Source organism: Syngnathus leptorhynchus, chromosome 1 (assembly GCF_054491065.1).
Source record: "Syngnathus leptorhynchus isolate UIUO chromosome 1, UIUO_Slep, whole genome shotgun sequence".
Lineage (NCBI taxonomy): Eukaryota > Metazoa > Chordata > Actinopteri > Syngnathiformes > Syngnathidae > Syngnathus > Syngnathus leptorhynchus.
In genome coordinates, this window is record NC_141195.1 from 7,651,332 (window position 1) to 7,666,252 (window position 14,921).

Consider the following 14,921-nt stretch of genomic DNA (forward strand, 5'->3'; position numbering starts at 1 on the left):
TCCTCTTGTTGTTTCCCCATCCCTGCTTGTTACACGTTTGCCCTGCCTGTCATTCTTCCGTCTTGCCTCAGTGGGGTCAAAGACTCCTCCTCCTCCTTCCCCTCCTCCCTGCAGCATAGAAACCTGCCCATACTATCCATTCAACAAAAGTTCCTTGTGTTTGTTTTTTGTCATACTTACTGCTGTGCCTGCCTTCCAATGCCCAACTGAGCCATATCTTTCTTCATTTGTGTGTGTGTATCTGGCCAAATAAAAATGTATCTATACAGCTTTTGGGGGGGAAATGAGAACATTAAGATGAAAAAAATACAAGAGACAAAAAAAATATATATTTCAAATACTACGGTGGCCTTTAAAGCCGATGCTGCTTGTTGTGCTAGTGTGACAAACACCTTCTTTACATCTCAATGAAGATTTATTTCGGCATACACTAATAATGGTCTATCTAATTTATTCCACATGAGGTAACTTTCCAGATACCAGTTAATTTACTTGCATTTGATTGGACAAGTAGCATAGTAAAGTTTTAATGATGGTGTCTGTGATGGTGATCTGATCATTTCTAGTAATTCACTGATGTCCATTTTTTGGGAGCAATGATTGCAAGTCTTGAGCAACATCATAGATTGGATTGTGTTTAATCTCATAGCCTCTACATGACCACAGAAAGAAATTCTCATTAACAGTATAATCCAATGCCACCCAGAATAAAATCTGGCAACATTAAAAATTGACGGAAAATTCAGTCCGGTTCTGAATGAAAGAAGAATATTAGACTGCCCTCACCTGGTTATAAAAAGAGCTGAGCACAGATTATTATTATAATTATTTAAATTTAAGATCAAGGGATATTGAGAATAATTATCAATGTTTGTACATGTAAAGCCCTTTTAGACTTGCCTGTAATTTAGGTCTATATAAATAAACGACCTGATTATTATTATTATGATTTGCATTTATTTATTTTCAAACTACATTATTTTTTTTTGAACCTCTGACAATAAAAGCGTACCACATCATACCATACCATAATACTGCATTCTGTCTGAGCGTTATCATTACATCAATTAGGCTAATCATCATTCAGACAATGTTAACAATATAAGAAAATTTGTATGAATTAAATTAGAGTCAATTACTCATAAACCCTCCTCTGAATAAGAATGTCCAAGTTACTGGTGAGTTTGGACTAAATTGTAAGCAGACAAATCTTGTGACTCCTCATTTTGTTCTGACGAGACCGAATAACGCTATGGTCTTTATTTACTGTAATCTTTGTGTTATCCACTCTCCGCATAAACGAACAGATGTTATAGTTTGACTGACAACTCTTTAAACACCCCGGGACTGAGCAGATGGCTTTCTATTACATTTTAAAGGAGCATCAGTCTGCGAATGAGTTTAAATTGGAAGGTTTCGGGCTTTATTCATTCATTCATCACATGCATTAACTTCATCCCGATGTGTCCTGCTTGGTTGCCACATTGAGAGGGTTAGCCTCCAATGATTTTTTTTCAAAGTGTTTACAAAACTAATTGACATGATGTGACTAAAAGACAGCAAAAAAAAAAAAGTGATAAACGGTTCATTTGTGTCAAAATTTGAGCCGCACTCATTACTTAGCGCCCCGTTATCCATCTGTGATGACACACACCATCAAATTCCAAATTGCACCTATTTGGATGGCCAAGTAGATCACTTGTGGGCACGAACTGAACAGAACGGTACTTTTGACCACTCATCTCATGCTTCCTCTGACTAATAGAACACATTGCTAAATTGCGGACGTAAAGGTCACGGTCAATAAAGATTACATGGACGCAAAACAGCTGCACTGTATCTGATTGATTTAACTCAGCAAAGTGATCGATTAAAGTGTTTTTGCAATAAATGATAGCCAACTTGAAAAAAAAATGTGCATTTATCCAACAAAAATATTTGCTTGCTCTTCTCTTAGACTCCTCACCAGATTTAAACCTCATGTTCAAGAAATTATGCTTGACTGATAATACTTCCGTGACCTTTGACTTTGCTCCCATGTTGTTTCATTGCTTATGAAGTACCATAAGTAGTATCTCCATCCTGGAAATAATCTTTTTTTTTTTTTTTTTTTTAGTTGGCCCAATAAGGTTATAATGATGAAACGACTGCTAGACCAAAAGGCGGAACTCAAGCTCATACAGGTTAAATCAAATCCCCTGAAACAAACTGCCTTCCATTTACTGGAGTTTAATTGTTCCATTTTCCCAAGATGAGAAACAGAAACACAGGTTTGGCTGCTTTGATGTAATCATAACAGATGAGCAATACATTTGAAGGCCATTATTTTTTCTTTCACCTGAAGCAGCAGAATGGGCCGGCAGAAATAAAAATATGCACACAATATGATCATGTGTAGCATTTTGCTTCTTTTTATTTCCTTTCTATTCTGGCACAACTGATGATGAGAAAGTACCAGAAGTAGGAAACATAAATAGTGAATGTCAAGCCAGAGGCACAAAAATTCTGTCATGCTGCTTCTTTCAAGGAAATACATTTGGAAACAACAACGACCAAGAATGATGGGGGGGGGAATACTTTGGCCCCAACAACTGCAATGCCACAAATTTAAAATAGTTTTCTGTCAGTCATAAGTCGCAATATAAAAAAATCCAGTCATCAAAAAAAAGATAAACAATTTCACCTAAACTAAAGTGAATGTTTCCACTTTTCAAGAGTGGATGGAAATATAAATAAATGAAATAATGCTTTTGTGCTAACACTGAATCACAGTGATAATACAAAACCTTCAGGCTTCTTTCTACTAGTACACAAAAAAGAAAGAAAAAAAAAGTCAAAAGAAAGTCAGTCAGAACATCTGAAATGTAAGAAGGATGCAACAGTGGTGCTTTAAATGATGGCAGATGTGTCACATTTAACACGTGTGGATGTGAAATGTTCATTCTGAACATTCCAGTTATAACTGGGTGTGCACACTTGTGCAACCACATTATTTCTTTCTTTTTTTTTTTGGTGCTTTTTTTTTGCATCCAAATAAAAAGCTGTTTGTAACCCAAAAGTCTCCTTTGTTTACCAACAACCAGGTAAAAGTCAACACCTAAGCACAACTCACAACTTAACAGAACCATTACACATTTACATCACAATCCGTAATAAAAATACAGCCTGATAAGTTTTTCACATTATTTGAATATTGTAGCTCAACAAAAAGGAAAAGAAGTGAACACTTACCGACATTGATGACATTGGCTGACAGGAAGTGCCTGCAAGGTAGTCCGGCCATGCTCAGGGACGAGTCGCCGTCAGTGGTCATGGTAGTCCTTGATCTCAGTGACAAGTTTGGTGATTCCTTCACTACTGCCATTCTAACTCCTCCAGGTAGTAAAGGTTGTGTGGCAAACGATGTCAAAACACTGTTGACACTGTTTTTGAAGCTGACCTCACTTCCAGGGGTTATTTGTGTGTTATCTCTCTGAGTGGGAAAAATCAAAACTTTTTGAGTATATTCCCATGGTATGGAGAAATGGTGATAAAAAGACTGAGAGAAAAAAACAGAAAGAACAAAAGAGGAAAGTCTTCTTTTCTTTATTGTCTTTCCTCTTTGGTAGGCAGAGTGCTCTGAGCCAGAAAAGAACCTTGTTCAGTTGATTGTCTCAGGGCACCAAGCGGCATCACTGTCAGAGTGAAACACACAAAAGAAGCACATTAGAAACACATTTAAAACGAGTACAACAACAAATGTTTGAGGATTAACTGATGAATAAGCACCGTGGTCGGTTGCTGTCTTACAAATGGAAATGCCTTGTGAAATGTTCTGTGTTAAACCATGTTGCATGCATGTTCGCTGAAGCTACTTGTAAGAAGGTGCCAGGAAAGTTTATTGGTAGAAACACATCTAAAAAAAAAAAAAAAAAAAAAAAAAACATTGTCAAGCAGAAGCTCCATTTAGCCTGGATTTTCATCAAACATTTTGGAGAATGTCACTTCAGGTACATTTTTTTCAAAATTATATGGACAACATCTATGACGTTTAAGGGTAATTAATGTACAGTGATAATAGTTTGTAATTATATTTAAGTGTTTTGGGAGTGCAATTAGTGGTACATTTACAGTTTTAAAATTTCAATGTAGGCACATAAATAGTAAATGAGTAAATACCTAAATACTAAGTAAATCAATACATACATACATACATACATACATACATACATACATAAGGTTAGGAATTCAATTTATACAGTTTTGAAAACAGAACATGGAGAAGAGAAACATTCAAATGTTTGTGTGCGGACCACAAAGTTGGTACAAGAAGTTAAGTTTGAAAACATATTAGGATGCTAGACAAAAAGTTTATGCGAATCCATTTCAGCATGACAACTCTCTTTGGCTCTCCTTCGCTTACCTTCCACTTTGGTCCGTCTCATCAAAAGGTCAGATTCCCTTCTGGAAATCTTTAGTAGGCTTTGCGAAATCTGCCACCATGCACACCAAGTCCACACAATGACTGTATGTGTGTGTGTGTGTGTGTGTGTGTGTGTGCGCATGTGTGTGTGATGGAGGTGGGGTTTGCGTGATGTGGTGGGCAGACTGGAGAGCATGTTGAGAACCGTTTGTCAGAGGTAGGTCGGCAGATAGTTTAGGCTGCAGGTCAGGGCATGTCCTTATTACCAGCGAACACATTTTTGGTCTCCACTGGAAAACTGTGCGGACATGCATGCGTGCCCGTCCCGAATGTAAACTAGTATTTCAGACATAGATAGGCTGCCAGGATTTTTCCATTGCTATTCATTTATTTGTTGCTCACTCCAACTATTTACGGGATGTATTTAAGCCATCTCATAGGCGAAATGGAGCCTAATTTGTGGGCAAGAAATGAGGTACCTTCTCTCTGGACTGGTCACCAACTAGTCGCAGGGCACATAGTACTCATATTCACACCTAAAGGCAATTTAGAATAGTCAGTAGAAGAATATGTATGTTTTTAGAAGCCCTGAGAGAAAAGCCATGCAAGCACAGGAAGGCCTAATTCTAACCCCAGAAATTTAGAACTGTGAATATGCTCAATCATATTGCATGAGTTGTATTTGAGTCGGCCTAAACATGCTAACCACGGCTACTTCAAGAAGTATTCACTTTAAAATGAAACAAAGAGCTCCTGTCCTTTTGTGTCTGAGTGCCAGGAAGTGAGAGGCAAGCCCAAGCGTAGTCACTTCACCTCCATTGCACAACTCCAGCCTTGACTAAAGTTTCACATTGTGTCGAGTGAAACACGATAACACACACTGGACAGGGACTTAATTGTAGCCTCACATGATAACTCGGAATAAACGTGCGCATCCATAATTATGGAGTATAAATTGAGATGAGATTTGAAGAGATGTTCAAATTAGAACACACACTTTTCCACTTTCCATTGTGCAAGAGCAGGAACTAACGTTTATGTGTTTTTAGTAAAAAAGACTGCACAAAACAAAATAAAGCAGCTGCCTTTAAAAGGCTGTGCAGAAAAAAATATTATTAAAGAAATAACTACACAAAGATGGCACATGTGCCAAGCAGGATCCCTTTAAATCTTAAACTATGAAGGAGAGGAGTCCTGGAGGACTTCCAACCAACTGAAGTACCACACAAGGACTATTAAGCACTATATTTATTTTCGATACTTAATTATATTTCTCAGCGCAATAATATAAATACACAATAAATACACGATCCGATCATTGAAGCCCCCCCCCCATCTGCGGTCTGTTTAACCTTTCGATGCAAACTAAAGTGTTCCCAAAAGATTGGAATTTGAATGGAACACTGGAAAGTCGATCATCGAAGTACACCCTTCCATTTTTCACTGTCAATGACTACATAAGTTCCCCCCCGCAGAGCGAGCGAGTACACCAGCGGGAGTGCTCTCTAACTCCATTAAGGATGGCTACTTTGCATTTCCCAGCTGATTTTGAGCGAGCGTGGAATGGTTACCAGACGGTCGCAGCCTGTTGACTCAACAGAAGATTTGCCAAAGTTTCTAATTCATTATGAATAGCAGACTGGGTATCTGATGCTGCTTCTTCTCAAACAGATGTTGTCTAAGGTCTACACAGCTGGCGTCCCTGCATGCCTCCTTTTCCTTCCAGTTGTTTTTTGTATGCAAGGTATAAAATGATGAAGCAAGAGTGACCAAGACAAGAAGGTTTGATTAAATTAATCTGACACTGGTCAATTTGCAGGTTAAGACTTAAACCACACGCAAGTCTGTTTTAATGCTGATTATTTCTTCTTTTGCACAAATTTGCATTTTTCCTTGCCTTTTTGGAAGGTTAAGCTTAGGGGAAGTCACTAATATTTGTCAACTGTGGGCTTGTGAGGTCCCTTGAGACTCTTTTGTGAGTAAAGGCTAGATAAATAAACTTGACTCAGACCACGGGGCTGTTGTCTCAAACACACCCACCAAACTCACGTCCAGCTATAACTGCAACACAGTTTAGCACTACTATTGTTTAAGATTTCTGATTTGTAGATGCCCTATCTGCCATGTAAGCGACTATCATGGTAATGACTGACGTCTTCGGCGGTCACAGTAAAGGTAATCACAACATCTCGGTGGCACCTCCTGGTTTTTTTGTTTTTTTTCTAAAAGGGAAAAAAAATGGGGGTTGTCTAGTATCCGATGCTTTCTAAGTACATGTCATTTGAGGAAAAAGACATTGATATCAAACTGTCAAATATTAACATAAGTAGAAAGGAAAGGGAAATACAATTGCAAAATTGTCATGGCAAAGCTGTTTTAAATGAAAATATGAAATCATCACACCTATTGGTTTTAAAAGATACACAGCACAGCACAACACTCAAAAGAGTGAGTCATGTAACACAAGCATGCAATGCCGTTTTTATCTGCAGGTGTCATCAGATCTGCTACACGACATTGGCGATTTGGTAAAAGAGGTTTTTGAGAGCAACAGTCCACTAACACCCCAATGGACGACAAAACCCAATCCAATCCTTCTAAAGTGGATGTTTTGTAGTTCAAGAAGCACAAAAAAAACTTCAAATCTTACCTGGTGGCTTAATTCCAGGCAGCACAGTTCCCACCCACCTGTTACTCGAGACTTACTACTTGTGAGTTGCTAGCACTGAGGGGCACGTTGGGAATACACTCTCCAGCTCCTCCCTTCACATAAAAAAGCAAAGGTCAACTTCCTGGTAAGCAGGATGGGGAGCAGACTGTTCAAGGGTTATTGGGAATATGTAAATGTACATGGATACAGTTAAGGCACAAGTGCGGACTTATAATGGGATGCATTATTAGATTGATACGATGGACCTTGCTTGCTCAGGAGCCAAGATAGAGGAGACAAAGGAACTGGTTAAGCCACTGTTCAGTCTCTTCTTAGAAGAGCTTTTACCAATGAATGAATCAATGATGGATGGATGGATTTTCTTAACCTACTTTCATTGGTGGGAGAGATTATTGTGACACATTGGAAAAAGACAAGATACTCTGATCAGATATCAAAAGGTAGTGCAGTAGAAAAAACAAGCTGTATTTCCACCATGAAGTTTACTTTCCAAGTAAATTAAACTTAATTTACTTAAGTCAAAGTCACCTTTTTTTCTTGTGGATATCTGTATAAACACCTCACTGTTTGCAGTACTTCAAAAGCAGTTGAGCACGTCTGGTTGCAATATACATAATAACCACCAGATGGCACTGTACGGTTTTTAACCACAATATTTTAACGTCCGCTCGAATGTTTGTTTACAAAACAGAACTTCCGGCACTTTTCCTGTTTTCATAGTCCAAGTGTAGCAGTAGCAGCTACGACTGCTTAGAAAGGCACTATTTCTTTGCGTGCTTGTACATTTGTTCCATAAAAGGCTTCGGCATAAAGATTTGTGCATTAGCATACATCCGATGTAAGGCAAGGCAAGACAGGGCACATTTATTTGTGTAGCACTATTATATTAATTATCAAGTAACTCAAGATGCCACTCGCTCCTGCCAACCAGTCTCAGCTGATTCGTGCCGGTCAGAAAGACGAGTTCTATCAAACTTTTCTTCGGAACAGCGCGAATGAAACCTTTCAAACGCTTGCCGGTGAGTTCATTCACACAAGACACGGGTCGTCTGTGTTACTTTTGAAGCTGTTTATCTAGGTAAATGTCTTCCTTTTCTGAGGATCCAAAAGGTGGCTGGACTGGAGGAAAGAAGTTGAACTACTTTCAGACGTCACTTATTTTGGTTTGACAACACTCATAGGTAGGCTGATCAAACAAATATGAAATGTTTGTCACCACTGCTTATTAGGTGTACTGGGATAAATGCAGAGGTCAAATGTAATGTGTCACTCTTTAAGAATGGAAGTCATTTCTTATTGGAACATCTCACATTTGATTGGAAAAGAAATCTGATATTATAAGGTACGATCGCCCAGCCTTAATTGGTCAATTACTATTCTTGTCAGGTTACCAGACTCTGGGTGAGGAATACGTCAATATCATCCAAGTTGACCCCAGTAAAAGACGCATTCCCTCCCCAGCCAGACGAGGCCTCTTTGTTTTCTGCCATACATTGCTGCCATACGTCTTGGACAAGCTCTTGGTCTGCTTGGAGAATGAGCTCGAAGGCGCACAGGAGACTAGCTGCAGTATCAGACGGCGGCAGGCTGCATCTGGACCGTGGAGCCTGGAACTGTGGTTGAGGAGATGCATCCGGAGGGCAGTGGGACTGTTGTCAGAGCGCCAGAGGATAAATTGTTTGCCGGCTGTGTTTGTCCTCCAGCAGACAGTGACCCTCCTACACAGATTCCACGTTGCTCTCTTTTACGTCAGCGGCATTTTCTATCAATTGTCCAAGAGGACTTCTGCAATCAGCTATGTGAGTGTCTGGAATCAATAATTGACACTTGAAGGAAATGTTTTTCCTGATGACTTATATATAAGCATTTCTTAAGAATTGTGTGAATGCTTGTGCGTGCATAGCTGCGTGTTTCAGGGCCTCAGAGCGATGACAGGACCATTAGGAGCAGCTACAGGCTGCTTGGAGCCATCTCGCTCATCCAGCTGCTCATCACAGTATGTCTGCAGCTCAACAACTTTAGACAAAGGCAGCGAGCCAGACAGGAGTGGAAGCTCCAGAGGAACCTCACGGGCAGGTAAACTAATTGTGATAAGACTTCTTGCAATGCGGTTATGTATATTATAAAAAGAAAAAGCGCAATTAGCCTGCTAAGCTGAGCTGCGTGAGCAGAGGAAGAACAGATTACATTTTGGTGAAGTTCTGGAGTAATGTTCAGATTGAGTAGATACAGGAAGGAAGCCACAGCATGGAAGATTGGAATGATTCTATTGGACGTTACTAATTAAGTGGATGGGGGCGGGGCATGCTTGTCAAATGAGCAATAGGTGTTCCCTCTGACTGTAAATGGATAAAATTGCCAATGTTGTTACGACAATCTTTTTTTTCCTTTTTCAGTCCACAGCAAACTCAGAAGACAAAGTCCTCGCCCAGTCGCTGCATCCTCTGCCTGGAGGAGCGCAGACATCCAACCTCTACCCCCTGCGGGCACCTCTTCTGCTGGGAGTGTATCACAGAGTGGTGCAACACCAAGGTAGGGCCCACGTCAGAACCATCATCACAATCTCTCAAATGGGACATATGGAACTTTTAAACTCCTCTGTAACTCGAGAATATTTTCTCTGGAAATATTTGAGTCTCTCAGCAAGGGTCGAATTACATATGATGTTACTTCACCTATTCATGTGAGTTTCCTTGAAACCTATCCTCGATTTTTTGATGAATAATCCAGCTGCTATTCAATAAATAACCTTTTTGCGTGCTAATTCTGGAGATGACACAAGATGGCGCCAAAATGCTAAACAATTAGAATAATACATTTAATAATAATACATTTAATAATAAATATGAGAGTAGCTAAATTCAGCCTACATGTATTTTATCCAAATTTATTTTTAAGGGAAATTGTTATGGGATTAAATGTTGTATTTTGAGTCTGAGGCAAAAAGAATTCAACACCGTCAAGTTGACATAGATACTTCCTGTGTGTATACTATTGTAATCGTTCCCTCATGTGTCCTACAGGCCGAGTGCCCACTGTGCCGTGAGAAATTCCAGCCTCGCCGACTAGTGTACCTGAGGAACTACACCTAGAAGACTCGTTTCATTTAAAAATACATGGATGACAGATGCTTCCAAGGATCTCCACCAAAAAAATCATAATTTAAATATTTTCCATCTTGTAACTTTCTCTGTCTCAAATTATATTCAGCACATACAGTAGGTGTCAGATTTTTTTAAATGGCAATTGTGCCTTTTTTTATTTTTTTAAAAAAAAGTGAGAGTTCTATTTTTGATTGCATCAGTCAATACTACTAAAATAACTGTTTGATTGGAGTTTATAGTTTAATTGACTAAATTCAGCAACCCACTATGATTTTTCTTTATTGAATCAGTACAGTAGATGGAAGAAAAAGACCTGTTGCATGGGAATGTCCATAAAATATTGTGGAACAAACAGCATCTGTCAAAATAAAAATTATATTCTTTTATTGCTTATTTCTTGCCGGTTCAATATGACAGGCAAATGTATTCGTTACCCAGGCAATGTCTAATATGACAGGCTAACTTGTTCCCGGGCAGGGAGGTCAGGGGAAGACAGAAGATCAATTCTTTTCAACGTGCTGGGCAGACTTTGCATTGAGGCAACACCAACAGTCTGGCAATGAATGAGTCAGTCAGGATAAATAGTCGGGTATGGCTGGCTGACAGAGAAGAGGAGAGGAGAGGAGTGAGTGGAAAACGCTAGGAGAGCACAACATTGACTAATTGCATTTCACAGTCAGATGGAAATATCCATCCATCAGTTGATTATATTATCATGTTTTGGGCTGCGGAGACCTGGAGCCCATCCCATATTTGCCAAGTCCAATAGCTTGTTTGCATTTTTTTCAAATATATTTAATTTAGAGACAGAAATAATAAAGTGCCTCAACCTATAAGAACTGTTAACATCCCCAAATGTGGAGAATGTGGCCTTTGCGTTTTGTTTGAATTTTTAAAAAAAATTCGGCAAGTACATAATCAACATTCATTACAATTTCATTTCACATTATGCTATACATGACTTGTCAAAAAGGGGGGCGGGCTGAAGCAAAATCGAATTCTACGAGGCTTTAAGTCAAACAATATTTCGAAGGTAAACCCCAAACATTTTCGTATCAAATTCTTAATGTGACCGATACGTCCAAGCGCCACGTTCCGATCGTCACAAACCACTTCTGGTTGTTGGGCGTAGTCACGTGACAGCCCCAGCGAGAGAGAGCGAGAGAGAGCCGGCAGGATCGGCTGGTGAGGTCCACTCCAACTCTGTTCTCTCTCTAGTCGTGCGTTCTCTATTGCAGGTAACGATTCTATTCACGATTATGTGTTGATTCTTGCGGAAGCATTTTGGTTTATCCAACACGTCGAGTTGTGTCGTCACGGCAGTTTTCCATTGCGAATGATGGCAAAATACAACTCCTTTACTCGTGGTGGTTTTGCAAACTAAGAAAAAAAAAAAAAAAAAACATCCGGATATTCAGCCCTCAATCACGTGAACTTCACCAACGCTGAATGCAGCGATGCAATTGATATCATATTCATGAATTAAGCATATGAGATATTTCTATTTGCTGGAGCTTGTCTACTTTTATTTTTATTTATGCTGATGATGCTAAACGGGTTATGTCATACAACCTTCTCATTGGAATGTGCCTCAGGTAGAATATAAAAACTCGGATGCATGCACAGATCAATTATAACGGTTAATCTTCACCTACGATTTCATTTCAAAGACAACCATGTCGGTGGTGAAACTGGAGGAGTGTCGAGAGAAGATACGCAACGAATTGAACAAAGTTGTGGACTTCTGGTTGAAATACTCCCAAGACACAGTTTATGGGTACGGTAGCCACCCCTGCTTGCTACGAAGAAGAACATCTAACTTGAGTACTGATGACAGTGCAAACGACAGAAAGTGGTGGCCAGTCCCGTTGATTGCGTCTTGCTTTCTGTTTCAGGGGCTATTTCAATTGTATTGGGAAGAATGGGACGGTTTATGATGAGCTGAAATATGTCTGGCTGCAGGGAAGACAGGTAAGCCTTTGGTCAAGCATGTAGTCAACTCTTTACAGTCATCTTGACCAATTTTGTTCTTTCCCAGGTGTGGATGTACTGTCGCTTGTACCGAACAATGGATAGATTCCGTCGGCCTGACATCCTTGAAGCAGCCAAAGCTGGTATGATCACTTAGTGAGAGTAACAAAACATGTCTGACCATTGTTTTATAATCAAGTGCAATTTCACAACCAAAGTCGTCATGCCGTTCCTTTGTTGTGACTTTTTCTTTTTACGGCTGTACAATTGACCTATTGATGACATGACAGATGGGGTCATGGATCTCTATCTGAAGTTTCAAATCAGAAGATCAGATCACAGTCTGTTTCAGTATGCAAAATATGGCATTATCTATGTAAAAATCACCCTTCCGGTTATACTCACCAAAATAGCCATTGCGTAATTGACACTTGCTGTATCTGCACTCCGCCTCGAACATTTGCTGCATGTTTTCTGTTGCCTTGAGTAAAAACCAAAGTATATCTGTGAGCTGATCTATTCCAAACTCATAGTATTCGGACAGACAATATGAAAAGTCTACACACCCTTGTTTAAATAAAAATTTTTGTGACATAAAACCGTAAGACATATTTCAAACCTTTTTCTGACCTGTGACCCGAGAGGAAGTAAAATGAAACAACGGAAACTATGTGGTTGCAGAAGTGGGTGAGGGTTAGTTCAGTCTACTATTACTACTTTCCTTTATTTTTCAGGAGGGGCTTTCCTCAGGAAATTTGCTCGTGTTTCTAGCGGCGACGGTCAGATGAAGTGCGCGTTCTGTTTAACACGAGATGGTAAAGCGGTGAAAGTTCAGCGGACCATATTCAGTGAGTGTTTCTACGTCATGGCCTTGGATGAGCTGAGCAGAGTCACGGGTGACACGGATATGCAGGTACAAAGATAATAAATTACACATGTCCGCTCATCTGGATAGCAGAAAGTAACCGAGCAAACATTTGACTGCTTCTGTTGATTCCAGCTCGAGGCTGAAAATATGATGGCGCAGCTGATCTTCTGGGTTCAGGTTGACCCAACAGGTTTGGGGCGACCCACGCTACCCGGCGACACAGATACCAACAGCATGGCGGTTCCCATGATGCTGATGTGTCTAGTGCAGCAACTCACTGAAGGTCGTGGTCCGGAAGCCGTCCTCAAGTACAAAAAGTTGAGCTGCTGGTGTGTGCAGCAGATTCTCCAGCATGTTCAGGTTAGAACAAAGCTGTAACGTATTTTGCAAAAATTCCTAGACTACAATCATTTTGGACATAGTACGGTAGATACCATCAGAGGTGTCAAATCCAGATCCAGAGAGTAGAAATTCTGCCACAGTTTGGTTTTAGCCACAAGGGATGCTAATTAACTAGCAGGGAAACAAGTTAGCGCCCAGAAACTGAACATGCCGGCTTGGTTGGTTAAAAGCATCTGCGGCAGGGTTTTTACTTTCTGGACCTGGCTTTGAAAATGACTTGGGGCTACTTTAACCAGAATATATTGCTGTCAATGCTAAAATCCTGCATCCTACAGCTAAGTTAGCTAGCTATCTAGGAAATGTCTTTTTCTTATCTGCTAAACAAATCCCATATTTATTGCGTTTGTACAGAGAGATGGCACAGCTATCTTGGAAAATGTGTCGTTGGAGGGAGCGGAACTACCAGGTTGTCAAGGCCGACTGCAGAATCCAGGTAAATGCTCCACTGTTTGCTAAGCGGTCGTGCAAGTCATGGATTAAACATAATTTGCTCTTTAGCTCAACTTCAGTAAGGCTAGTAACTTCACTTTTTTTTTTTTTTTTTTTACTTTTCATTCTCACAATGCCGATTTAGGCCATGCCTTGGAAGCAGGCTGGTTCCTGCTTCAATATGCTTCTCAATGTGGGGACAAGGAGCTGCAGGAAAAAGCCATCAATAAGTTTGTGGAGTTACCCTTCCAATATGGCTGGGATAAACAACACGGTGGCCTATTCTACTTCCTGGATGTGGATGGCCATTGTCCCACTCAGGCAATGCACTCTGAGATTTTATTTGCACTTGGATTTGCTTGTCGCGTGGTCATAAATCTCATCTTTTGGTGTGTTTGAGCAGTTGGAGTGGAGTATGAAACTGTGGTGGCCTCACTGCGAGGCTCTTATTGCCATCCTCATGGCCTACAGCCAAACCAAAAGACCCAGACTCCTAGAGAGTTTCTATCAAATTTATGACTACACATTTACTCACGTGAGTATTGTATCACACTGCAAACAACTAGTCAAGTGTGATCGTGTTTTGCTTTACATTTCTTGAATTGACGTCTTGAGTTTTATGTGTGCAGTTTTCTGATGACCAACATGGGGAATGGTTTGGTTATTTGTCACAAGATGGAAAAGTAATTCTGGATTTTAAAGGAGGTCCCTATAAAGGTGAGAATAACATTGATGTGGAGTATTGTTGAATGAGTTTTGAAATTCTGATATTGAAATAAATTTCTCTGGAAATGTTCTGTTCTCTACAGGATTCTTCCATGTACCACGCTGCCTTTATATGTGTGAGCGTATTCTGGATGATCTGCTGAATAATGCAGTGTGAGCTCGTTGGTCATTGTGTTCAATTGAGACGACACATTGTTTTTAAACGGCTGCGAATCAAGCTTTATTGAATGTATTTTTAAAGGGTTATAACGAATTTGTGTTCCTTATTTTACATATTGTCAGGTGCAGATTAATCATCAAATAAAAAAACACCTCGGATGAACTACTTTGTCTATCGTTTTGCTTGTT

At 39.8% G+C, this 14,921-nt stretch overlaps 3 protein-coding genes across 4 annotated transcripts in view; 2 read left to right on the forward strand and 1 right to left on the reverse strand.

Annotated features, from left to right (window-relative positions):
- plch2a (phospholipase C, eta 2a) overlaps positions 1 to 7,133 on the reverse strand; it is a 76,541-nt gene extending 69,408 nt beyond the window's left edge. Inside the window, exons 1-3 of one of the 2 annotated variants that reach the window (XM_085912722.1) lie at positions 7,053 to 7,126; positions 3,769 to 3,895; positions 3,232 to 3,674 (exon numbers count right to left, since the gene is read on the reverse strand). In XM_085912722.1, coding sequence (XP_085768848.1) covers positions 3,232 to 3,364 — 133 coding nt within the window. In that variant the 5' untranslated portion in view covers positions 3,365 to 3,674; positions 3,769 to 3,895; positions 7,053 to 7,126. Of the gene's footprint in view, positions 1 to 3,231; positions 3,675 to 3,768; positions 3,896 to 7,052 lie in introns of both variants that reach the window. The other variant, XM_085912714.1, reaches the window with a different exon arrangement.
- A 639-nt stretch (positions 7,134 to 7,772) lies between these two features.
- On the forward strand, positions 7,773 to 10,790 carry pex10 (peroxisomal biogenesis factor 10). The gene is made up of 6 exons (XM_085925758.1): positions 7,773 to 8,092; positions 8,174 to 8,254; positions 8,460 to 8,872; positions 8,977 to 9,149; positions 9,470 to 9,605; positions 10,097 to 10,790. Exons 1-6 carry the CDS (start codon positions 7,981 to 7,983, stop codon positions 10,163 to 10,165), a joined length of 984 nt encoding a protein of 327 aa, XP_085781884.1. The 5' UTR covers positions 7,773 to 7,980; the 3' UTR covers positions 10,166 to 10,790.
- Positions 10,791 to 11,243: 453 nt separating this feature from the next.
- On the forward strand, positions 11,244 to 14,886 carry renbp (renin binding protein). Its single transcript, XM_085925748.1, has 11 exons — positions 11,244 to 11,415; positions 11,848 to 11,954; positions 12,073 to 12,148; positions 12,216 to 12,291; positions 12,883 to 13,061; positions 13,149 to 13,376; positions 13,770 to 13,851; positions 13,993 to 14,168; positions 14,251 to 14,382; positions 14,477 to 14,564; positions 14,657 to 14,886. The coding sequence occupies exons 2-11, from the start codon at positions 11,854 to 11,856 to the stop codon at positions 14,728 to 14,730; spliced, it is 1,212 nt and encodes a 403-aa protein (XP_085781874.1). The 5' UTR covers positions 11,244 to 11,415; positions 11,848 to 11,853; the 3' UTR covers positions 14,731 to 14,886.
- Positions 14,887 to 14,921: the final 35 nt, after the last annotated feature.

Excerpts from the sequence above, each read along its gene's own strand:
- pex10 (XM_085925758.1), top strand. The coding sequence starts at position 7,981 with ATGCCACTCGCTCCTGCCAACCAGTCTCAGCTGATTCGTGCCGGTCAG. Across the intron at positions 8,093-8,173 it reads AACCTTTCAAACGCTTGCCG|GATCCAAAAGGTGGCTGGAC; the intron begins GTGAGTTCATTC and ends TCCTTTTCTGAG. Across the intron at positions 8,255-8,459 it reads TGGTTTGACAACACTCATAG|GTTACCAGACTCTGGGTGAG; the intron begins GTAGGCTGATCA and ends TATTCTTGTCAG.
- renbp (XM_085925748.1), top strand. The coding sequence starts at position 11,854 with ATGTCGGTGGTGAAACTGGAGGAGTGTCGAGAGAAGATACGCAACGAA. Across the intron at positions 13,062-13,148 it reads CGGGTGACACGGATATGCAG|CTCGAGGCTGAAAATATGAT; the intron begins GTACAAAGATAA and ends TGTTGATTCCAG. Across the intron at positions 13,852-13,992 it reads AGGCCGACTGCAGAATCCAG|GCCATGCCTTGGAAGCAGGC; the intron begins GTAAATGCTCCA and ends ATGCCGATTTAG.